This window comes from Pagrus pagrus (genome assembly GCF_965226575.1).
Source record: "Pagrus pagrus genome assembly, chromosome: 11".
Classification (NCBI taxonomy): Eukaryota; Metazoa; Chordata; class Actinopteri; order Spariformes; family Sparidae; genus Pagrus; species Pagrus pagrus.
Genome location: NC_140195.1, coordinates 1,832,417 through 1,853,406, shown reverse-complemented (window position 1 = coordinate 1,853,406; position 20,990 = coordinate 1,832,417). Strand labels below are relative to the sequence as shown.

General features: G+C 42.9%; 1 protein-coding gene and 1 long non-coding RNA gene across 6 annotated transcripts in view; one reads left to right on the top strand and one right to left on the bottom strand.

The window, feature by feature from the left end:
- The window catches only part of LOC311265586, a 31,977-nt gene extending 15,704 nt beyond the window's left edge, over nucleotides 1–16,273 (top strand). The window contains exons 2-4 of one of the 3 annotated variants that reach the window (XR_014623600.1): nucleotides 8,796–8,899; nucleotides 9,231–9,288; nucleotides 15,795–16,273. This is a non-coding gene — a long non-coding RNA (uncharacterized lncRNA). Of the gene's footprint in view, nucleotides 1–8,795; nucleotides 8,900–9,230; nucleotides 9,289–12,837; nucleotides 12,956–15,794 lie in introns of those variants that run through there. The other 2 variants (XR_014623599.1, XR_014623601.1) reach the window with 2 other exon arrangements.
- Nucleotides 1–20,990, bottom strand: part of LOC311265585 (PDZ domain-containing protein 4-like) — a 51,681-nt gene that overhangs the window by 18,903 nt on the left and 11,788 nt on the right. The window contains exons 3-6 of one of the 3 annotated variants that reach the window (XM_084367396.1): nucleotides 6,741–6,791; nucleotides 3,216–3,318; nucleotides 881–1,160; nucleotides 685–769 (exon numbers count right to left, since the gene is read on the bottom strand). In XM_084367396.1, the coding sequence (XP_084223522.1) occupies nucleotides 685–769; nucleotides 881–1,160; nucleotides 3,216–3,318; nucleotides 6,741–6,791 (519 nt within the window). Of the gene's footprint in view, nucleotides 1–684; nucleotides 770–880; nucleotides 1,161–3,215; nucleotides 3,319–5,748; nucleotides 5,846–6,740; nucleotides 6,795–20,990 lie in introns of those variants that run through there. The other 2 variants (XM_084367395.1, XM_084367397.1) reach the window with 2 other exon arrangements.

Genomic DNA, 20,990 nt, shown 5'->3' with positions numbered 1-20,990 from the left:
CTTCAAAGGTTAACACCAGCCTGACCGTCACTTCTCCAGCGAACACGACGGCGTGCACAAGTCGGTTTGTTTCAGTGACATGTCAGGAGGCGGCGAGTGAATCTGCAGCACAAGCAGAAACATCTATATTCCCTCTTCTGTCCTCCTCACCTCTGCTTTCCATCCACCTTCATTCATTTTCACACTCAGTTATTTATCTTCTCCTATTTCTCTTCATTTCTTTTCTCGTTTCTCTGCTGCGATCACACATTTAGCTTTTTCTTACCTCCTAACCTTCCCTCCCTCCCCATCCCTTTTCAGCAGTCTGTGCCTCAGAAGCCCTTTTGTCGTATTTTGTAAGACCTTCAGATATCCTGAATGACATCTTCCCCAACACTATATGAGTGAGAGCTCCTGAAAATGGCTCATCAATCAACTGTGTTTGCAAGAAAAGAGGCGTCTTTCCTCTCTGAGCGAGTCTGTTCTCTAGCAGCAGCAGTGAAGACGCGCTGCCTGCTCAGTTTATTCCAGATGTATTCATCTGGCTGAAAGGTTTGCACGTGTCCTTGAACATGTACTTTTCATGTAGTTGCAGATGTGCAGCTGGGGATGACAGGAGTTCCTCTCCGGCATTAAGGCTCAGTAACAGAGGTTAAACACTTGGAAACCGTTGACAACGTTGTCTGACAGCAGCAGAGCTCTCACCTCGTACTCCAGGTCATCCTGCCTGTCCACCTCATGGTTGGAGACGTCGAAGTAGTCATCGGGGTCGTTGTACTCGAACACACAGCTGGAGGGAGGAGGGAGGAAGAATCAATCCCCGTCATATCTACCATTATTGATTTTTCATGCCTGATCTCATTTTTCCTGACACCTAAGAAGACAACAGGTCAGGACTCACAACTCATTGATCCCATACGGTCCCACGAGGTGCGGGAGGGGGGGAGAGGGTGGAGGTGGTGGAGGGGATCCACCACCGCCGCCACCACCACCACCGCCACTGCCGCCACCGCCTCCCCCCCGGCCGTGGTGGTGATGACCTCTGCTCTTCCCCAGCGTCACGATGTTCTGGAAGCTGATGTCCGTCTGCGTGGCGTTGTCGACGCAGTCGGGGATCGCCACCATGGCAACAGAGTAGATGGAGCTGCTGCCGGTCCCGTTACCGCTGCACACCAACGTACCTGAGAGGTGGAGGAGGGTCAGGTTAACCAAACACACTGTGACTGTTAAGATACAAAAACAAATTACATTTTCAAATTCCAGTCTGTCTGTGATGATTGTTCAGTCATCTGCTGGTGTTTGAGTTTCCAAACCAGCCCAGTCGTCAGGATAAAGTGTTGGCACTTAACATTTGTTCGTGTCCTTGGCTACGTGCCATACTGACGCTCACGTTACACATTTATGACCTGACTTTCATATCTGGAGGCTGAGGGGATGATGGTGGAGTTACAGGCGACAATGCTGCAGGACAGTGACCTCGTTCCAATATTTGTAAGCGTGACACCACAATTGGGGCGACAAAAATCAGTAATCAGAGCTTGGGATATCTTCAGACATGTTTGCAGCAACTAAACAGGTTTTTAAAGCCTAAACATGATGTTTTCTGAACAGTAACCAAGTGGTTTTTGTGCCTAAACCAAGACCACAACATAAGCACAGCGTTGTTGTATCGGTGGTTTTCGGAGGAACATACATCGCCAACATTTATGCAGCGGTTGAGTTTATTCAAACACGTGATCTGGGGCACCAAGCTTCGCATGTTTGACATCTAACTGCACTTCATTGCTAGATTTAGGGTCCGAGTAGCAAGTTGAACCTAATATAAAGGATTGTATTTAAGACACTCTGCTGTTAACTGTGTCCTCTGAGCAAATTTAAATCAAAATCATCTGAGTTTGCATGAAATAAACCGTCTAATCAGCTGCATAAAAACACGAACACAGCTGTGGGATGTTATGACTAATTCAGTGACACTTATTCTTTGCTCTTGCAAAACCAAAGACACGATCAGATTACACATTATGTTGAGTGAAACACATGATATTTGTTCTGTCTTCAGCTGAAACCAAACTTAATGAACTGACTGTTTCTCCTGCAGACGTCAGGTGTTTGATATAAACTAGTTCAAACTGTAGTGACAAAATGTATCATTTGCATTTAACCACATACATTGTTACCTTGCACTGTTATTTCATGTATTGACCTATAACCTTATGGTTTATTACACCGTTTAGCACTGTGAATTATGACCTGGCCTGTTTGACTTACTCCCCAGATGCATGTCAGGTGTTGTGGGATCATCCGAGGCCGTCTGGCCGGCTGGATATTGATTCTCAGTGGATCTCTGAGTGAGCTACAAGCTGTGACTTCATCTGTGACTCTCGGTCAGTCTCTGCCAGGGTCTGCTCGGTGGATGAGACCTTTCAGCTGACATTGACTCTGTTTGCTTCTTGCTTGTGTGAATCATCTAATATTTGTTCACTTCTGAATAAGAATTTCTGCCACACAAACAACATGTAGTGTGGTCAAAATCTAATGCAAAGGTGTTTATAGCTGTTACAAACAGTGTGTTGTGTTGAACATAAAACACGTATCTAAGACCAACATGCTCGTCGCCTTTAATGAGAAAAAACCAACATGAAGCTCAAGAACCTCAAAGTAAATGAAAACAGTCAAACTGAAGTCTTTTTTTTATCTTGGCAACAGTTTTTTGAGTAAACGAAGGATAAAAAACATATGAAGTCGAAGAGGAAACAGATGACATCTGACTGAAATTGAATCCGATAAGCAGAACTGATAAAACGCTGCAGTTACATCAGAAAAGATGGTAAAAGTCAAGTGATAACACAGAAATATTTGATATTTATGAGAGGAAAGAGATGAGAGGAAGTGTCAGGAGATATGACGAGGAGGAAAAAGATAAAAGAGGTGAGAAATGTGACGAGGAAGAGGGCGCAACAGCTGCTGAAACTAGACGGGACGACGAGAGATCAGATGAAAATGTTAGATGAGGCGTAATGAGGCAAGAACGTGGGAAAGAGGATAAAGCGAGGTTCGGGTTAGACGTAATGAAGCGAGATGATATTAAAAGATGAGATAAGAAAGACGAGAAAAGAGGATTTGTGTGTGACAGCAGCTCAAAGCTTCAAAGGAGGAACACCTGTGTGAAATGAAAAGAGGTAAAAACTCTGATTGAATGATAAACGCGTGCTCGTGTCTGATGTTTGTTGGATTACCTTTCCTCCTGTGACTCTTGCGGATCGACCCGGATTGCTGCAAAGACTCCTGGGAGTTTTGTGGTCGGTCTAGTGGGAGCTGAGAGGGCCTCCGTCCTCTGACCTGGACAGAGGATGAGACGTACAGTATTTAATTAAAAGAGAATAATTAATATACAGTAAATGAAGGATAGATACTGTTCATATGGAGCGTTATAAAGGATTGTTTTTTAGGCTGCACAAGAAACAAAATGACTTTTGTTTGAGTTTTGTTTCCTTAAATACTTTTGTACTGAAGCGTGTTCGGCCCAGTGAACCTCACTGAGGTGAGACTGCATATTCGTGGTGTTGCTATGTTTAGTTTCCAACAAAGACGACGTGTCGCCTCGTTAAAATCCCTCAGCTCGCTATTCTCTGAAACACTGCCAATCAGGCCGATTAACCTGCCGCCATGACAGCTCTGCGTGCATTTTCTTTTCAAAATAAAAGACCAAAGATGTTCGATATTCGATATTGTGAAAAATATCACATATGACAGCAAATATCGCAATATTCGATAATATCTAATATTATATATCCATCATTTGGATTTTTTTGCTGTGGATTGTAGAGACCTAATACACATTTTAATTACATTAGAGGACCTCTTATTTACATTACAGTAATTTTTCACTATCATTCCTAACATGACAATATTCAAATACGGGTCATGTAAACAGCATCTTCTGTTTGGATATTCCTTCTTCTTCTTCTGAGCGAAGCCTTTTCTGATCAACACACGTGTGACACGCTGGTCGTCTTCTTGTTTCAGGAGCTTTCAGAATATGTTCTGTGACGTAAACAAGCTGAGGTAGAGACGCCTGCACAGCCGAGCAGCCCACACGTCTGGTCAGAAGGAGAAACACACTGACTTTTAAACATTATGAAAGACTTGGACATCAGCAGGTTTTTGGATATGTGTAAATATCGCAACGTCGACCTCTTGGTTGAAGTTGGTTGATGGGGGCAGGATCACCAGCACTGCTGCATGTAAATATTGTGTGCATGTATGTGTAGTCATTGTCTTTTTAACAGGAGAGAAAGCAGCGTGAGGCTGGATCATCAGCTCTGTCTCATCTTTCTCCTGTATGTTCTCACTCTCCGTCAGAGCTCGACGTTACAGACGATGTGCTTCGGTGTGAAACGCTGAACAAAACTCCACAGGACCCTTTAATGAGAGCAACACTAAACACACGCCGGGCTGGTGTGTGTGTGTGTGTGTGTGTGTGTGTGTGTGTGTGTGTGTGTGTGTGTGTGCAGTTTATTAAAAAAGGTCGAGCTTCGTAGCTTTTCCTGAACTCCTGTGGTGTTCACTGGCAACACAAGTTATATCTGACAGAAACACAGTGCACAGATCCTCTGGTGATCTCTGCTCGCCTCTGCATGCATCAGGTGGACGGCATGATCGTGTTAGAGAAGAAACAGACAGTTAGGAACAAATCCCACTGTGACCTTCAACAGGTCTCTGTATTAACACGTCCACAGCAGCAACGGACACGGGGAAATAATACGAAGCTATCCTGAATGTAAAATGGACACCTGAGTATCGTTCCAGAAGAAAAAAGTCAGCGGTCAGTCGATCATCCAGCAGATTTTACGGCTATGAGACGTCTTTATTTGACTATATTTGAATACAAGATGAAATTGATATCATAGCCTGCAGGTGGCGCTAGAGGAACGAGCGTGGAAAGCCAAAAAACAGAAAGGGATCATCATCTGGGGAGCATGAATGAGTTCAGTTCATTTAAAGTTCAAATAGCTTCTTCTACTGTTCTCTGAAGGTCACTGAAATCAGATGGGACTGTGAATATCTACAGTGCAGATCTGACCAGCAGCCGGAGATGTTTGCTCTGAATCAACGTGTTCAGCGTGATTATGTTTTAGCCCTTGAAGATCACATTAGACGGCCCGTACAACCTCTGCTGTTTCCTAAAAAGATGAAGACTACAAACATCTGAAGAATGAAATGAATGATTCAAGAGTTCAGAAATCACCTGAGGAATATGATTAAGAACCTGAAGGTAAACCCGAGAACAAAACAGGATTCAAGGTCACAGGCTGACTAATAATGAGTCAAGGTAGCTGCATAATTCAGAGAGTCTGCGGTCTCCAGAGTTTGAGGTAATAAATCAACTTTAATCGACCTGTTTTTGAAATGCTGCGTGTTTGGTTCCAACAGCCCACAGTTTTTTTGTTTTTTTCTGCAAAACCACGACATTTTGCAGAAATCTGGCAAATGGGTAAATTCCAGTTCGGATCATGTGAACAATCATTATCCTCCCATATTTCGCGGTTCTCCACGGCTTTCCAAACATGAGGGTCTGCACCTGCTTCTCATTACCCACATTTCCCAACACTGGAGGCTCGCTTTAGTACTTGGAAGTCATCTCTGAAAAGCAGCAACCGCCGTGGCTCATTCAGCTCTCGTTAGAGGACTGAGGCACGGCGGATGTGTTTACCTGCACTCACTGATCGGGTTTTTGCTCTTTTATTCTCAGAAAGACGATAAACTGACCTGTTCGCGTGCGATCGATTCAGGCAGCAGATCGGCCGTGTGATCTTTTAGCTTCCACCTTCCAACTTTCATTAGTGGCCCAGAGAAATAAAGTAAACTGAGCGTTTACCTGCAGAACCTCCCATTTTAAATACCTGGTAACCATAGCAACAGGACCTCTCGCTGTGATATCAGTTAACTGTCAGTGGAGATGCGCCGATAACCTTTTTCCTTTCTGATGCTGATTCTGATACCAGTTTGTTAAATGTATTTTATGTTATGTGCTTGAAGTTACACAAGTTATGCAAGTAATGCAGTACAAATACTTAGTTACTGTACTTGAGTACATGTTTCAGGTATCTGTACTGTACCTGAGTATCTCTGAGACTTTCCCTCTCTACATCTGAACACAAACACCTGAACTTTCTCCTCCTCACAGCTTCAAAACAGCCTCGTTACTTTAGTTTGATGCATTTGAGGTGAATTATGGATTATTTTTTATTTCCCAACATCACAAGACTGATTTCAACCACTGCACATCACACGGCAGACGCAGCGAGATGAAACAAAGACGTAAGGAGACGCAAACAGACAGAGAGGGAGACTGAATGTGATATGATAGAAATCTCTAGATATCTGCTTGTCGAGCAGCAGTGAACATGAGCTGAGATTTACTTTGACCAGGAGGCAAAATCAGAGAGTCAAGCAGCCGAGAATATAAAGCTTCACAAGCGGATGTGAAGAAGAAGAAGCAGCATGTTGCTCTGAAAGATTGGACACACTCATCAAACCGGTGCTCAGATAAATCAGTGATTAAAAGCTGCGTAGGTGACAGTCTGGGAGGAAGTCCTCTATCTATCATCAGCTTTATGGGAGTGGAAGCTTATTAAAGATGACTGATAGGAGGCGGACGGAGGGATGTAGGACACCAGAGTCAGTGGAGAGGAAGAGGAGTCAGTCACGGAGGAGGATCATACGGGGCTGATTGATGGAAACATCCAAGTGTGTCCTACCTTTACGTTTCCTTGTCTGTCCATCGGCCTCAGGGAGTTACTCCAGCCTTTCTGCTAATGAGGGAGAGAGGACGACAGAGATAGATGGTGTTACTGAGGGTGGAGGAGAGCGAAGAGAGTCAAGGAGAAAACTGAGATACGACCACAGACTGAAGAGAGACACAGACGTTAAAAACCAGGATGTCTTCTTGTATTTGTTTGTAGACAGAAAGCATCGGCATCACAGAGCATTCATGGTCTTTATCATATTATTAGAATAACGTATGATATTAGTCAAAATATTAAAATGCATCTAAAAGAAGAGTAGGACAGTAAAAAGACCACCTAGCTTTCTAAAGATCTTGATCTGGCCATCGATCAGATAATGTATGGATACGGTACGTGGTTATGTAGGATTAATAACTGTAATATAATGTTGGTTAAACAAAGCAAACTGTCCTCCAGCCGCACCAACAGACGACAGAGCAGCTGCTGTCCTCAGTTCATCCTCAGGAAAATAGTGTTTTAATTTTATAACTTGTCCAACCTGTGACAGGCGTCAAGAACAATTATAATAATTATGCACAAAATAGCCAATGTTCTCACCGCTGGTCTGATGTAGGTCATATAGAGGCATCAGTGTCACATTTAAAAGTTATTTTTTCCCTTTTTTTGTTTCGCCTGGTCTTTTTGTGTAATCATGCTGATGTATATCATCAACCAATCAAGAAATATACATACACACACACACATACAGAGTTTTCATGTCTCAGAGATGAAAATAATTAAAAGCAGAAATTGAATTTCACTGAAATCCGTTCAAATACCAGAGAACTATAATCAGCGAGGCTCCTGGCTTTTGAAAATCGTTCTCCCAGGTCTTTGTAATCAGGAGAAACACAAAATACAAAAGTTGAAACTTGATGACGTCACTACAAACATGAAGCTTCACCTCAAACATCAGGCAGTGAATCTCTCTTCAGCACCCAGCAAGCATCTTCTTTTTCTTTTGATGATGCGCTGACATACGTAATAGTCAGATCAGCCAAGTCGATAACACACCTCTGAATGGTTGAAAGACTCACCCAAAGCACTGTGGGAAATCAATTATGTCCACTTAGTGCTCGTGATGGCGGTAATTCAACAATCTGAAAAGCGGATGAGATATTCACGGAGACGCTCAAGTCGTATCTTTCAGTACGGATTGATTGTACAAAGGACTCCTGAGGTCCAGACTGGATTATTCAGCTTCTGTTACCATTTAAATTCCTCGTCATACGTTAAATATTCTCTCCAGACAAACTGTCTGCCTGGTGTCTCTGATGTGTTTTTTTTTTCTGCAAAAAGTCCTGTCTGCATATAACCCTTAAAACGGCATCGACCCCCTTTCACCTCATTAAATATATAAATACACAAGATGTCTGTTACGAAGTTGTTTCTCAGTGGTCGCACACAGGCAGCTTCAGGTTTCTACATCACACTTCTATGAATTACAAACTGGACCGACATTGGCCTTTAATCTAGCTGTGATCTCCAGCTAATCTCCAGTTCGGTCATATTATATCAGGGTCGTGCCCGTCTGCATGTTTTCAAGTTGTTTTGTCGCCTTTAATGGTCAAAACATGCACAGATTTGTGTTTCTGGGTCGAATCAGGAGCTTTCTGTCTTCAACTCTTCTGACTTGACTTCCGGTATGATGCCGACTGACGAACACACGAGGGGGGGGCACGTTAAATGAAACGAGGTGTTTTGCTCAGGGGGACGTGCTGCACGCAGAGCAGATGCTAATTTAACAGGCCGACTCTAACCTCTGGTCACTCCCACCTCAATCAGCAGCTCATAACGAGCTGACATACAACGAGCCGCCAGCCGCACACATTAGCATAGTAATATAGCTGTAAGCACAGCCGAGCGTGCACGGGCGTCACTCGGGGGGAAATATCAAAAGAAACACCTGCTCGCACAACATGGAGGAAATTATTTATGAGTGTGTGTGTGTGTGTGTGTGTGTGTGTGTGTGTGTGTGTGTGTGTGTGTGAACTGCAATAATAAAAATACTTTGTGTGTCATTATTAGATTTTCAAGCCTGCTGGACTCTGCAGACACACACACATCAGAGTAATGCCTGAAGACACACATGCAGAAGACCTCTAATGCACAGCTACTGCTGCTACTTCCAGGTGACACACACACACACACACACACACACACACCAGCTCATGAATACTTGCATGGCTGCACACAGACATTGTCTAACACACCTCTCCTCCTCCCTGCCTTTGTTTCAGAGCTGATTGTTATGCATTACATGTCCTCTGCAGGTTGTCTGGATGTGTGTGTGTGTGTGTGTGTGTGTGTGTGTGTGTGTGTGTGTGTGTGTGTGTGCGCGTGTGTGTGTGTGTGTCACTGAACACAAGGCCTGAGCCAGTCAATACCCACTCAATAACCACCATCATCTATCAGGCCTGTTGTGGTCTGGTCACTGATTGTGTTTCATCTGCCATTAAATAGGTCGGCCCGGACCGTCCACCCGACAAAACACATTTCTCTGGGAGACAACAGCGCCGAGGTGTGTGTGTGTGTGTGTGTGTGTGTGTGTTTGTGGGCGTGTGTGTGTGTGATTGTTCTTAAGTGTGAGGTTATATGGATAACTGCTTTTATTCACGGTGTCCAGTTGAGACAATTCTCCTCTGTCTTAAGCCAAACATTACGTTTACAAAGTCGTTGATCATCTGAAAAACACATCGCCACAAAGCTGAAGACATCGGTGTTTTTGACATTTTGACTCGACAGCCGACAACATGTCATTTTCACTGAAGCTTAGCTGCTCAGAGCCGACCAGCTCTGGAGGAGAGAGTCGGGTGCAGATCCAGAACTTCTGGAGGAATAAACACCAGGAGCTGCTGAGGAGAGCTCAGAGATTACTGTTTAACTTGTGGGATTAAAAAGTGGATTTATCTTCACTCCTGTTGATCAGCCCGACTGCAGCAGTGACCCAGAGGTGACCTCAGGTTCTGTAATGTTGACTGCTGACTGGAGCTGGAGGGGAAATGGACTTTACTTCATGAACGTAACGTTACAGAGAGGAGACAGAGAACCAGAACCAGAACCAGAACCAGAATCTCTGCTGAGTGCTGACTTCACTCTGAGCTTCACCTCAACTCAAACACCCTCGGTGTGCCAGTGCTCACTAGTTTACGACTAATGTACAGTGAAGTAACGGTCCCGTCGTCAAACTCGCTTCGCTGGAAGCTGAACACATCATTTAACAACCACCGCTGCAGATGAGAGACACAAATGTTCACAGACGAGTTGATGTTTTAGTCTCGTTATGTTTCGTCTTGTTCTGACTTCCTTCCTTCTTTCCTTCCTTCTTTCCTTCCAAATGAGACGCACCGTCTCGAGTAAACTTGTGGATTTTCTCTGACTCGAACATTGTTGGAAACATCTGGGAGCATCTCAGTGCACAACTCAACAACATACAGAACAAAGATCTAGTTGTTTTTAGACATTTTAATGCAGGAATGTCACATATTGTATCTTTAATCCCTCACTGCGGCTCTAGCTCATCAACTGATAATAACCTTGATGCTTGCTGTGTGTCGGTGGCTGTGGGTGTAAGTTTGTGCTTCTGAGTTGAGATAATGGACTGGCAGTTATATTAATGGCTGGGGCTGGCAGATTTGAATGTTCAGTATCATTGTTTTTTATTTGTCTGTGTGGATTTTGGCAGCCGACTGTGAATGTGTGATTTGCTTGTGCATGATAATTACAGCGTTCCCCCGGCTGCCTGCTGCGCTCCGGCTCATTATACCGGCGTGTGGTTACAGGGAAGGCAACAATAAGAGTCCCGACTGAGCTCTGCCACATTAGCCCGACAGAAATCACAGCTAAGTGAAGTGTGAAATTAATAACGGAGCGGGAGAAAAGAGCTGACTGTTCTCTTCTGTAGGAAATAAGCTGCCGTCTTCAGACGCCAGCTTTTTGTTTGAGTCTCAATCAGAAGCCAAGATGGTTATTGATCATTTCAACAGCTTCAGCGTTCGCTAAAAAAACACATAACTCTTCGTTATTTGATGGCATGTAATAACCGAGAGGCTAGCTAGCTCAGTTTTAAATCATGGAGGGTGAGACTTCATTACTGGTGGAGCAGTGTTCGTTACACTGAACAGTAACGAGCAGCGTCGTCGTTCTGCGTCTTCATTAAGCTCCACAACACTTCGGTCGGTATTGATCAGTGATGAGGATTGATCTGCTGCAGGTTCAGTGTCTCAGAGAGAAGTGAAGGAGATCGGGTACGTTCATGAAACATTTTCTTTATTACAAGTTAGTGACTTTTAAATTAAAATGTGGACGTTGATTAATGACCACATTAATTCATTGTAATCTGTCAACCAAAGTGTTAAACTAAGAACAAACTGATCTGTTTGTGGAGCCAAATAAAACTCAGGGGATCATTGATGTTATTAATATTCATCCTCTGGAGAGCGTGAACGTATCAGCCCGTCCTCACAAGAAAACATTTGTCTTTATCGTCTGTGCTTATATCAACACGGGAAATGAGTCCTGAAACCGTTTCAGATATTCAGAATTGATGCTTTCTATAAATCAATGTTATGCAGCAAAGGAGGACGTCAGCTGACGTTGCACAAGAGCAATAAAGTCCTCATATATAATTTGATGGATGTAGAATAATGAAACCATCAGCGTTGATATTCGTTCCCTGTTAACTTTATTATTACAGCCAACAAGGCTGCCAAATGTCCAACAGCAGTCAGAGTCAGTGGATATTTTAAGGACACATGGGAATATTTCCACCAATTTTTGTTGCACCAGCAGTTTTCATGGCAACAAAAACAGGCGTTTAAAACCAATCCACGATGCTGAAGTGGTGTTTGAGTGTAAGCACAGTGTTGTGGTGAGAGGGAACATCGTTTTCTGGCATTTACAGACATTTATTCTGGCGACACCAACGATAATACAACTTGGAAACGCTCGAGGGGGGAAAGAGCACTTATTTTAACACAAACCATGATTTTTCCAAAAACCTAACCAGGATGTTTTAGTGCCGAACCCGAAACAAACTGAGACCACTTCACAATGTTAACCACGTGACGAGGACGGCCAGGTACGCCTCTCGATGGTTCTGTCCAACGGTCCTACGTGTTGGTTTGGGATTCACTGGCAATCGAACCTTTTTGGTACGAGGACTGATTATAATCAAAGTATCGACGAGTAATGAAACACAGACTGAAACAGAAGACGTGCCTGCAGATTACAGACCTGCTGGGTTTTTAAACAGAACCACATTAACCGGTTCTGATCTGCAGCACATGGACCTACGGAGCTGACGGGGATCAGTTTTATTGTCCTGTGTTGTTGTTGTTCAGCACGTCTCCATCAGTTTCACCTCCTGGGCTCCAACACGTTCTCCCCCCCGTTCATTAACTATTTACTGTTTCCATCAGCACACACTTCCACCCCATCTATCAACACACACACACACACACACACACACACACACACACACATTAACACACTTTTCCTCTGGCATTCATCTCTTTCACCCACCCACTCCCTGTCGTGCATGAACACACACACACACACACAAAGAGAGAGAGATGGGACGAGGGATCCATTTTCATTCCCAGCATGCCGAGGGAAAAGCTAGAGCTACTATAATCGTACCCAGGAGAGAGGGGGAGCTGACGGAGGAGACGGGGGGCGGTCAGAGAGAGACAGAGGAGAAAGAGGAAGGAGGTTAAAAGATGAGATCAGGAGAAACTGGTGAGATGGTGAAATAAAAAAATAACAGACAGAGAAAATGAAAGTGTGAGAAAAGAGGAGAGACCGAAGCGTTGGAAAGAGATTTCTACCTCGAGTCTTTCCATTCACCTCTCACCTCCATCAATCCTCCGGACTTTCAGAGTCTAATGGGAGTCAAGCTGAGGATTGAGGCTGAGAACAGACGAGGAGATTACTGAAGACTACAAAGCCCAGACAGCCCCTGTGGAGCAGTGTGATACCTGCTCATGTACAGAGTGACGTCTGATCAGACTGTGGATGTTTCCATCAGCCCGTCCCTACAAAGTAATGTTGATATTTTACATTTCTGCAGACCGCGGACATGTTGATGGCGGCGGCGCTGGTGGTTTTGGTGCGGTCGCTGTTCAACGCAGCTTTTCAACGTTTGTTAAGTGTGAAACCAGTGGATTTTTTTTATATTCATGTCTCTGGAGACCTAAGCAGATATTTTTAAGCCCCTAACCAAGTGTTGTTTTTGTGCCTTAACAAACCAGATCGTAAGCATAGTATTGTCAAATTAAACACTGCATCTCTACTTTTTGCAGAAACACACGTGGCCAAAACGTCTTCCAGCTATGAGGTTGTTTCCATTTATACTTTTAGTTTCTTTAAAGCTGAAATCTTGTTGTAAACTTTTGTAAAAGATGTGAGAATGACACTCAGTGCTGCAGAGACTCAGTGATTAAAAATATACATAAACCTAAGAAATAATTCAAATGACAAATATTCCAGATGTTCGGTTGTGATGCACCGTGATGTAACAAATGCTAACAAACCATTGAAGAACATTATATGTTGTTGTCTGTGGAGCCTCGAGGACAGGCAGGAGAGGAGAGAGATGGGGAGGACATGCAGCAAAGGGCGGTGGGTTGGATTTAAAGTTGGGCTGCTGCTGAGGACTAAGCCTTGGTACTTGGGGTGCATTCCCTTCTGGTAAGCTGTCAGGTCCTCAGACAGCAGGGTCTTAAACACACAGTATGTATTCTCCACCACTATGAGTCTCTCAGTCGAAGCAATGAAAACAAAAACACACAGCTGAGTTGCTTGAAGTCATGGGAGTCGTTGTCTTCATCGTAAAAACCACGGGCAATAAAAAAAAACATCCATCTGATGTGTTCATAGACAACATCATGTTTTAAAAGCGCTCTGAATTTTTAGACATTTTAAAAATTATAGTTTTTTTCTTAAATCTACACTTCAACGACAGCAAAGTCCACCTGCTGATGAAGATCAGACCACTGAAAGCTCCAGAACCGTGACTAAATGGACCTCGGGCTGAAAGGACAAGAGGCAGAAGTGTCACAAGAGGAAAATAATTCTTGTTTTTTTTATGAAAAACATCAAATTGAAAATGCAATCAGCCAATTTCTGCTTCCACAGATAAATCCACTGAATATGAATATAAAGTCTCAGACATCCTTCTGTTAGTATTTGTCTGATTCTGTTTTCCTAGATATTTTCTTTAACCTAAATTGTTGATTATCAGTAATTAACGTTTAAACAGACATGCTCTGTAATTTAGGATAAAATTAAAATAATGAAGGAAGTAATGACTCAAACGTCCCCGGGTGTCCTGCTCACACCTGTGACCATCCCGAGAATCAAAACTAAACTGATGATATGTTTTAATGGAACAGAGCCAACTGGGACAGGACTAACATCAGAACCTGGCTGCGAATACAACGGACTGGAGCCAACTTGGTCCAATCCGATCTCACACTCAAATTATAATCATAATAATCAACTGTCTCCCAAATCCTCTGGATAAAAAACTACATCTGCATCCCAATAAACAAGCTGCTTCTCTTCCTTTCTTCAAATGCATTTTGAAGATTTAAGGTTTTCATCAACAGGACGACACATAAAGGATTCAAATGAGTGTGTGCACATCTGCAGGCTCTCAGACACACACACACACACACACACACACACACGCACACACACACACACACCTCGTCACACATTCACCTGCACAGAACAAAAACACATCTGTTGTGTGTTTCCGTCCGCGGCCTCGTGGAAACCTCCAGAGTTTCCTCGACACTCTCTTAATTATGATTCATTATCCAAACACATTTACATTTTTGCTCGCAGGCATTTTCACTGACGCTTCTGTCAAAGCAACAATAATCCACAAAAATTCCTCCCACGTAAACGTCTGCTCGTGTTTTCTCCGTCTGATGTTTGGAGCTCTGAAGCACAGACCGGAGAAAACAACAGTTTCGTTCAGCGTCTAAAAAGCAGTTTGGTTTTTTAGTGTCCGCTGAGACGACTTAGATGCACAAATACCTCTGCGGTTAACTTTTGATTAGTTTGAGGAAGATTACTTAGTTAAGTTTAGCTCATCAATATTATCCTGATGGTGGAAACAAACCAACATTCACAGGATGGAGACCAGGTCACTCGCATCTAACCCTGACCTCCACACTGCTGTTTGGTTGGTCACTTGGTTCTGGTTTCACTCGAGACTCGAGAAGATTCTGTGTCACTTCTAGTTTTAGACGTCTGGAAATCTTAATACGTAGAGAAGATAACTGGGAATAATCAGGTTATGATAATAATCTGATTTGACGTGTTTACATGCGTGTTAATGCGATAATGTCGGGTTTCTTTCCAAGACGACGTAAAACTGAACGTCCTGTCAACGTGACGTCACTTATCGTGGCGCCTCGGCCGGTCAGGACTGTCCTCACAGGGGATTTGCAAACTAACGCTCTCCCTCCTCACGTTATGCATACGAGCAGAAAACGCATCACTCATGTTCTGACAACATCTGGTTTCTTCTACGTTTTTACACATGCGAGGATGTGAAAGAACGAAAGATGAACTGTAGACATGCAGCGAATAAACTGAATATTGGGTGAAAAACTATGTGTGTTTATCAAATTTCTCATAATCCGATAACGGCTTTTATTTGATAAAGCGTATCGCATTATGATGTTTACATGACCACCTGAATGATCTGGTAACTCAATAAATCAGATAATGATCAGTTTATTAATTAGTGTGCATGTACACGTGCTCATTGAGAACAGTTTGATGTGGATCATAAACCTGATCATCTTAGATTACGGTTAATTTATGGGTGGTTTAATGGTTAGATATTGGATTAGGCTTGATTTGAATTAAAGGGACTGTCGGGCCGTGGTGGAGGTATGCACTCTACTGACTCTACTCATTTGTGAAGCGCTGAAAAAGTCAGTAACAACCGTGTGTTTCCAGAAACGGTGTATGTTCCTCTGCATAATCCACAAACTGATGTTTTCACAGGGATATTTTTCTGCAGCAGATCCTGAAGGATTCTCCTCCGTCGGGCCGGAGGCAGAAAAAGAAAAAGATAAATACAACCAGACCTCCCCGCGTGAACAGAAACCACTTGGAGGAAGCGGAGCAAACAGGATTTAGCTGAATTGACAAATCAAAATGGCCACCATGAGAAAAAGTCTGCTCCGACTCGTTTTCTTCAGCTGCTCAACAATCTGTCCATCAAACAGACGAATCATCCAGATTTAATCTCCACGTATTCAGCTCGCCGCCCTCAGCGCCGTCACATCACACCAGAGACTTTCCATTTCATTTTATATAAAAAGCAGACAAAGCAGGCGAATATGAACTCATGAATCATTTAAATAACGTACTATTAGCTCTGAGCTGCGAGCCGGACGCCCGACAGATATTACAGAGCTCATTTACTCCACAGTTTATTCTCAGTTATGTGCCTATTATGTAAATCCTCAGAGCGTAAACATGCATCAGGGCTATAATGTGGTTTTAAGATTCAAGAATAAAAAAAAAATCATCACTTTTATTTACTTCACAGCCTCCGGAGAGCAGTTCAGTGCCTTGCTCATGGGCGCTTCAACTGATAATCTGCGTATGTTGATAAAATGAACCTGTGAAGCTGGTAAAGTCGTTTTCTCATTAATTCCTGCACACATGAAGATAATACAGCAGATTTATGTTGTGTATGTTGTGCCGGATGGTTCCACGCCCTGTTTATGAGCTTAACACTGACTGTGCGTGAAGACGGCAGTGTAACACTCGCTGTGTCGCTGTGAGTTTATCTGATACACGCAGATTATCTCCGTCGTGTGTGTTTAAGAGTCATAACTGCGCCGTCAACACAGATCTGATCCCTCCTGGTGTCGTCTGACGATCTGACAGTGTCTCTTCAGCTCTCATCCTCGTGTAAATATTGAGTTAGAGATCCTGTGTGTGGACACATTTGATCTGCAGCACATCTACTTCTGTCTGTACTGTAAACATCAGTGATGAAAGAAGTAGCCACATCGTACTTCAACTGGCAACAGACATAACTTATCATTCTGGAGCAAATACAAGAGACGCACCCGCTGAAGATTTCTTTGTATTTTCAAAATAAAACACTGACTATTAAATAACTCAATAAACCCATTGACGTCAACTCACAGCCAGTGGTCACAGCTCATCTGGTTTACTCTCCTCGTCAGGCACGATGTGATGACATGTTGAAGTTTATTTCCTTTCATCGGTCTCAATCATTCATCCATCAGCGCTACAAAAGCAACGCGTTACAGTAATAGATTTATTTTAGCAGTAACAGAGTAATATAAGGCGTTACTTATAATATTTCAGTCATATATTACTGCAGTTATGTCACGTGACGCGTTACAATCCACGTTACCAACTGAAGTGAAGCGTTTATTGTTGTTTTTTTAAGAACCCATCCGCACCAACATGTTTTCTTAATGTACATTGTTGGATCACACCACGTGTTCCTTGTTCTGTGGACTGAAATAAAAAGATGATGTTTGTCTTGTCGTGTCATTATAGGCTACATTATAGAAGATATAGGTCTGTTGTGTTTCATATGACTGAGCCTACAATTAAAAATATTTATTCCTGTCTCATGATATATCAGACTGTGATCCTCTGTCTGCTCGTCCCTGAGTCCAAGCACATTCGTTTATTTACACAGATGTCGGCTGTTTCTTTGTTCTATAGAGGTTATCTCGGCATTTTGTTTAGTAACTAAAAAGTGGTGTAATAACTAATATTATACTCTACACAGACAGTAATATTGTAATGTAATATATTACTTTATAATGATGGTAACTATATATTGCATTGTGAAAGTTACCAGCGTTTGAAAACCAACGTGTACACGCTAAGTTCAGCGTTATTAATCAAATGTGGAAATAAAGTGCTCTGTCAGTGGAAACAAAATGAAATGTATGAGTGAGTCTAGCTCCCGCTGTGTAAACAGGTACAGGTATAACAGAATAAGAGGATGATGTAATCAGGATACAAAGAAAAGTAACTGTATTTAGGTTAAGTTACAGATTACAGATGCATTCAGTAAAAAGAGGATTACTCAGTTGAGATACCGTCCGTCTGTCTGTAACATCTCCCTCCGTCCACCTCCACCTCCCTCACCCTCTCCTCTCCCTCCTCCCCCTCTGGTGCTCCCCCCTCCCCCCACACCTCCCCCCCTGCCCCCCCTGCCCCCCCTCCCTCCCTCCGTCACTTTGCTGTCAGATTTGTCTCAATGGGATGCTGTTGCCGCGGTAACCGAGGTCATTAGGGAAGCTGTATTTATGCTTGCCCATACTGGAGCTGGCAGATCTGCTGTAATGAGCGTGCACGCACACACACGCACACACACACACACACACACACACACACACACACACACACACACACACACACACACACACACACACAGATAGATAGAAAACCCCACCAGCTGCTTCTGTAAACGACTTTACTTTACTGGCTGGCTTCGTTACAGCGAGAGAGAAGACAGAAGAAAGAGAGATGAGAGCGAGACGCCGACATACGAGTCATTAACTCCAACATTTGTTCAACAGAACCGAGGCTTTATAGAGCCGCCAACGCTAAAGAAAAACTAAACGGAGCCAAAACTGAACCATTAAAACTAGAACTGTTACAAACACTCAGATAAAGACGAGTGTAGTTAATTGAACTCGACACTGAGACACTCAGATTTCACTTTTTATAAAATCTGCTTATTTGCTTTGAAGATGAATTTCATGTCTGTGTTAAGAACTGAAGCCTAAAAAAAAACTTGAATCCACGTCTAACTCGGACTTGGTTGCAAAAAACAACAATGTTACCGCGACAGTAACTGAGATGGGCTTGTAGGTCGGGGCGGCCACCACCTGAAAGCATCAGTATTGGACGGGTTGGTCATGAGACCCTCCCTCCATCCCAAGTCTCAGGTCTGACAAACTGGACCACGTCAAACTGAGCTGTGCCGATACAACAACAGATGAGAGGTCTCTTCTAATGCTATGCTGCTCACACTATTATTTATTTATTCCGTCACATCATGGCGGCCGGACACGTCGTTTGTTCGCTCCTCTTTAAAAGCTCTTTCTATCTCAGAGTCGTCAAAACTACATTAGTCTTAATGAGCTGCTGGCTCATTAGGCTGTCAGCAGCGCAGAGAAGCAACACTCCAGAGACAGAGCCGGCTCGTCTGTATTCAGCTGAACACCAGGTGGTAACATGTTGCTACAAATCCCACGATGCACTGCTGCTGTTGCTGCTGAATCCACAGGAGGATCGCGTTTGGAAGATACTGAGGTCACAGTGTCGTAGAAGACAGAAGGGCTGAGTGGATGTAACAGGACGTCTTAGCTGGTTCTGAGGGTGAACAGTCGTTCTGAAAGCTGAGTTAATCAATATTAATGAGCTTTAAACATCCTGTACATGTGAGGATCTGCTGCTTTCCAGTTTTATTTCAAACTGCACTGAATATCTTTACGTCTAAAGCTATCTGTATCTTTGGGTTTGTATTTCTGGAAGATGATTAAGTAGCATTATAGTTATAGTTTATTTATTGTTTTACATAAAATATTATATTTTATATCATATATTTTATATGTCCGTTTGTTGGTTGGTCGGTTGGTCGGTTGGTCAGTCGGTTGGTTTGTCAGTTGGTTGGTCGGTTGGTCAGTCGGTCGGTCGGTCGGTTGCTCAGTTGGTCCGTTGGCTGGTGGCTGGTATCTTTTGAGGGAGAATGTTTTGAAGCAGATCCAAATAAAAATCCAGATCTTGCAGATTGCAGAATGTTTTATTTGATATTGGATTTGGCCTGATTGAATGAGAGGGGGCTGTTGGGCCCTGGTGGAGGTATATGCTCTACACTGTGCTATGCTAGTTACAGATTGAACTACCTAAAATAATATAATTCCTTTATAATAAAAGTAATTAAAATGTGTTCCACATTAAGCAGCAACATTAAAATGCTGGTTATAATATAACCCTGACACGTCACCTTTTCTACATAATCTGTACTTTTTTTTGATAACACTAGTATAATTGTCTTATATTTATTCTTCACTAATAATTTAGTTATTAAGTGAAAAAAGTAACGACTTACTTGTGAGTATTGCTACACTGTTATTTTTACTAAAACAGATCTAAAAACTGTAAAAACGGGCTCAGAGACAGGAACAATATAATTTGCTGTCACAGATGTTTGGCTGAATTTATCTTGGATTATCAGCTGCTGATGATCAATTACTCTGTGACACGTGTGTCCTCAGCTGGACCTCAAATCACTGTTAACCATCGACACACTGAATATTTACTGTGTTACTATTCACACTGATAAATACCATTTAAAAATAGACTTGTGTTGTGCTTATGTTTAATAATCTTAACTAATTTTTGTGTCTGCTGCAGATCAGAGTGTGCAAGATAATATACTGTCTAAGATAAGATAATTACAGCTGCAGAATAAAACCCACCACTGGAGAGAAAAGAGGAGATAGTCTGATGGAGAGACTGGGCCAAGAACAGAGAGGAGGAACAGTAGAGGTGGTAGAAGATTGAAAAAACAGAGTCCAGAGATGAAAGATGGAATTAATAAGACGAGTGGGAGATATTGTAGATCAGGTGAACAGAAGGATGGAGGGGGAGGGGAGGAGACATGACAGGAGGACGTGGAGGAGAAGGAAGACAAGAGGAAACATTTGAAAAAGGAAAAAAGGAAAATTGCAGGACAGGAACAGAGAATGTGGAGAGACGAAGAAAGAAGGAAGATTAACTGACAGAGAGAGAAAGAGTGACAGAAGAACGATGGACAGAAAAAAACAAGAATGTAAAGAAGAAGAAAAGAGAAGAAGAGAAAAACATTGAGGAGGAAAGAGCAAGAAGAAAGGTGGCTGACGGTGTGTGTGTGTGTGTGTGTGTGTGTGTGTGTGTGTGTGTGTGTGTGTGTGTGTGTGTGTGTGTTGAAGCTGACAGGTGTAGAGACTTATTTCATTTAATTCGATTTCCTTGCTGCCTGGACCTGTCTGGACACACACACTCTCTCACACTCACACACTCACACACACACACACACACACACACACCTCACACACACACACCTCACACACACACACACACACACACACACACACACACACACACACCTCACACACACACACACACACATTCTCACCTCACACACAC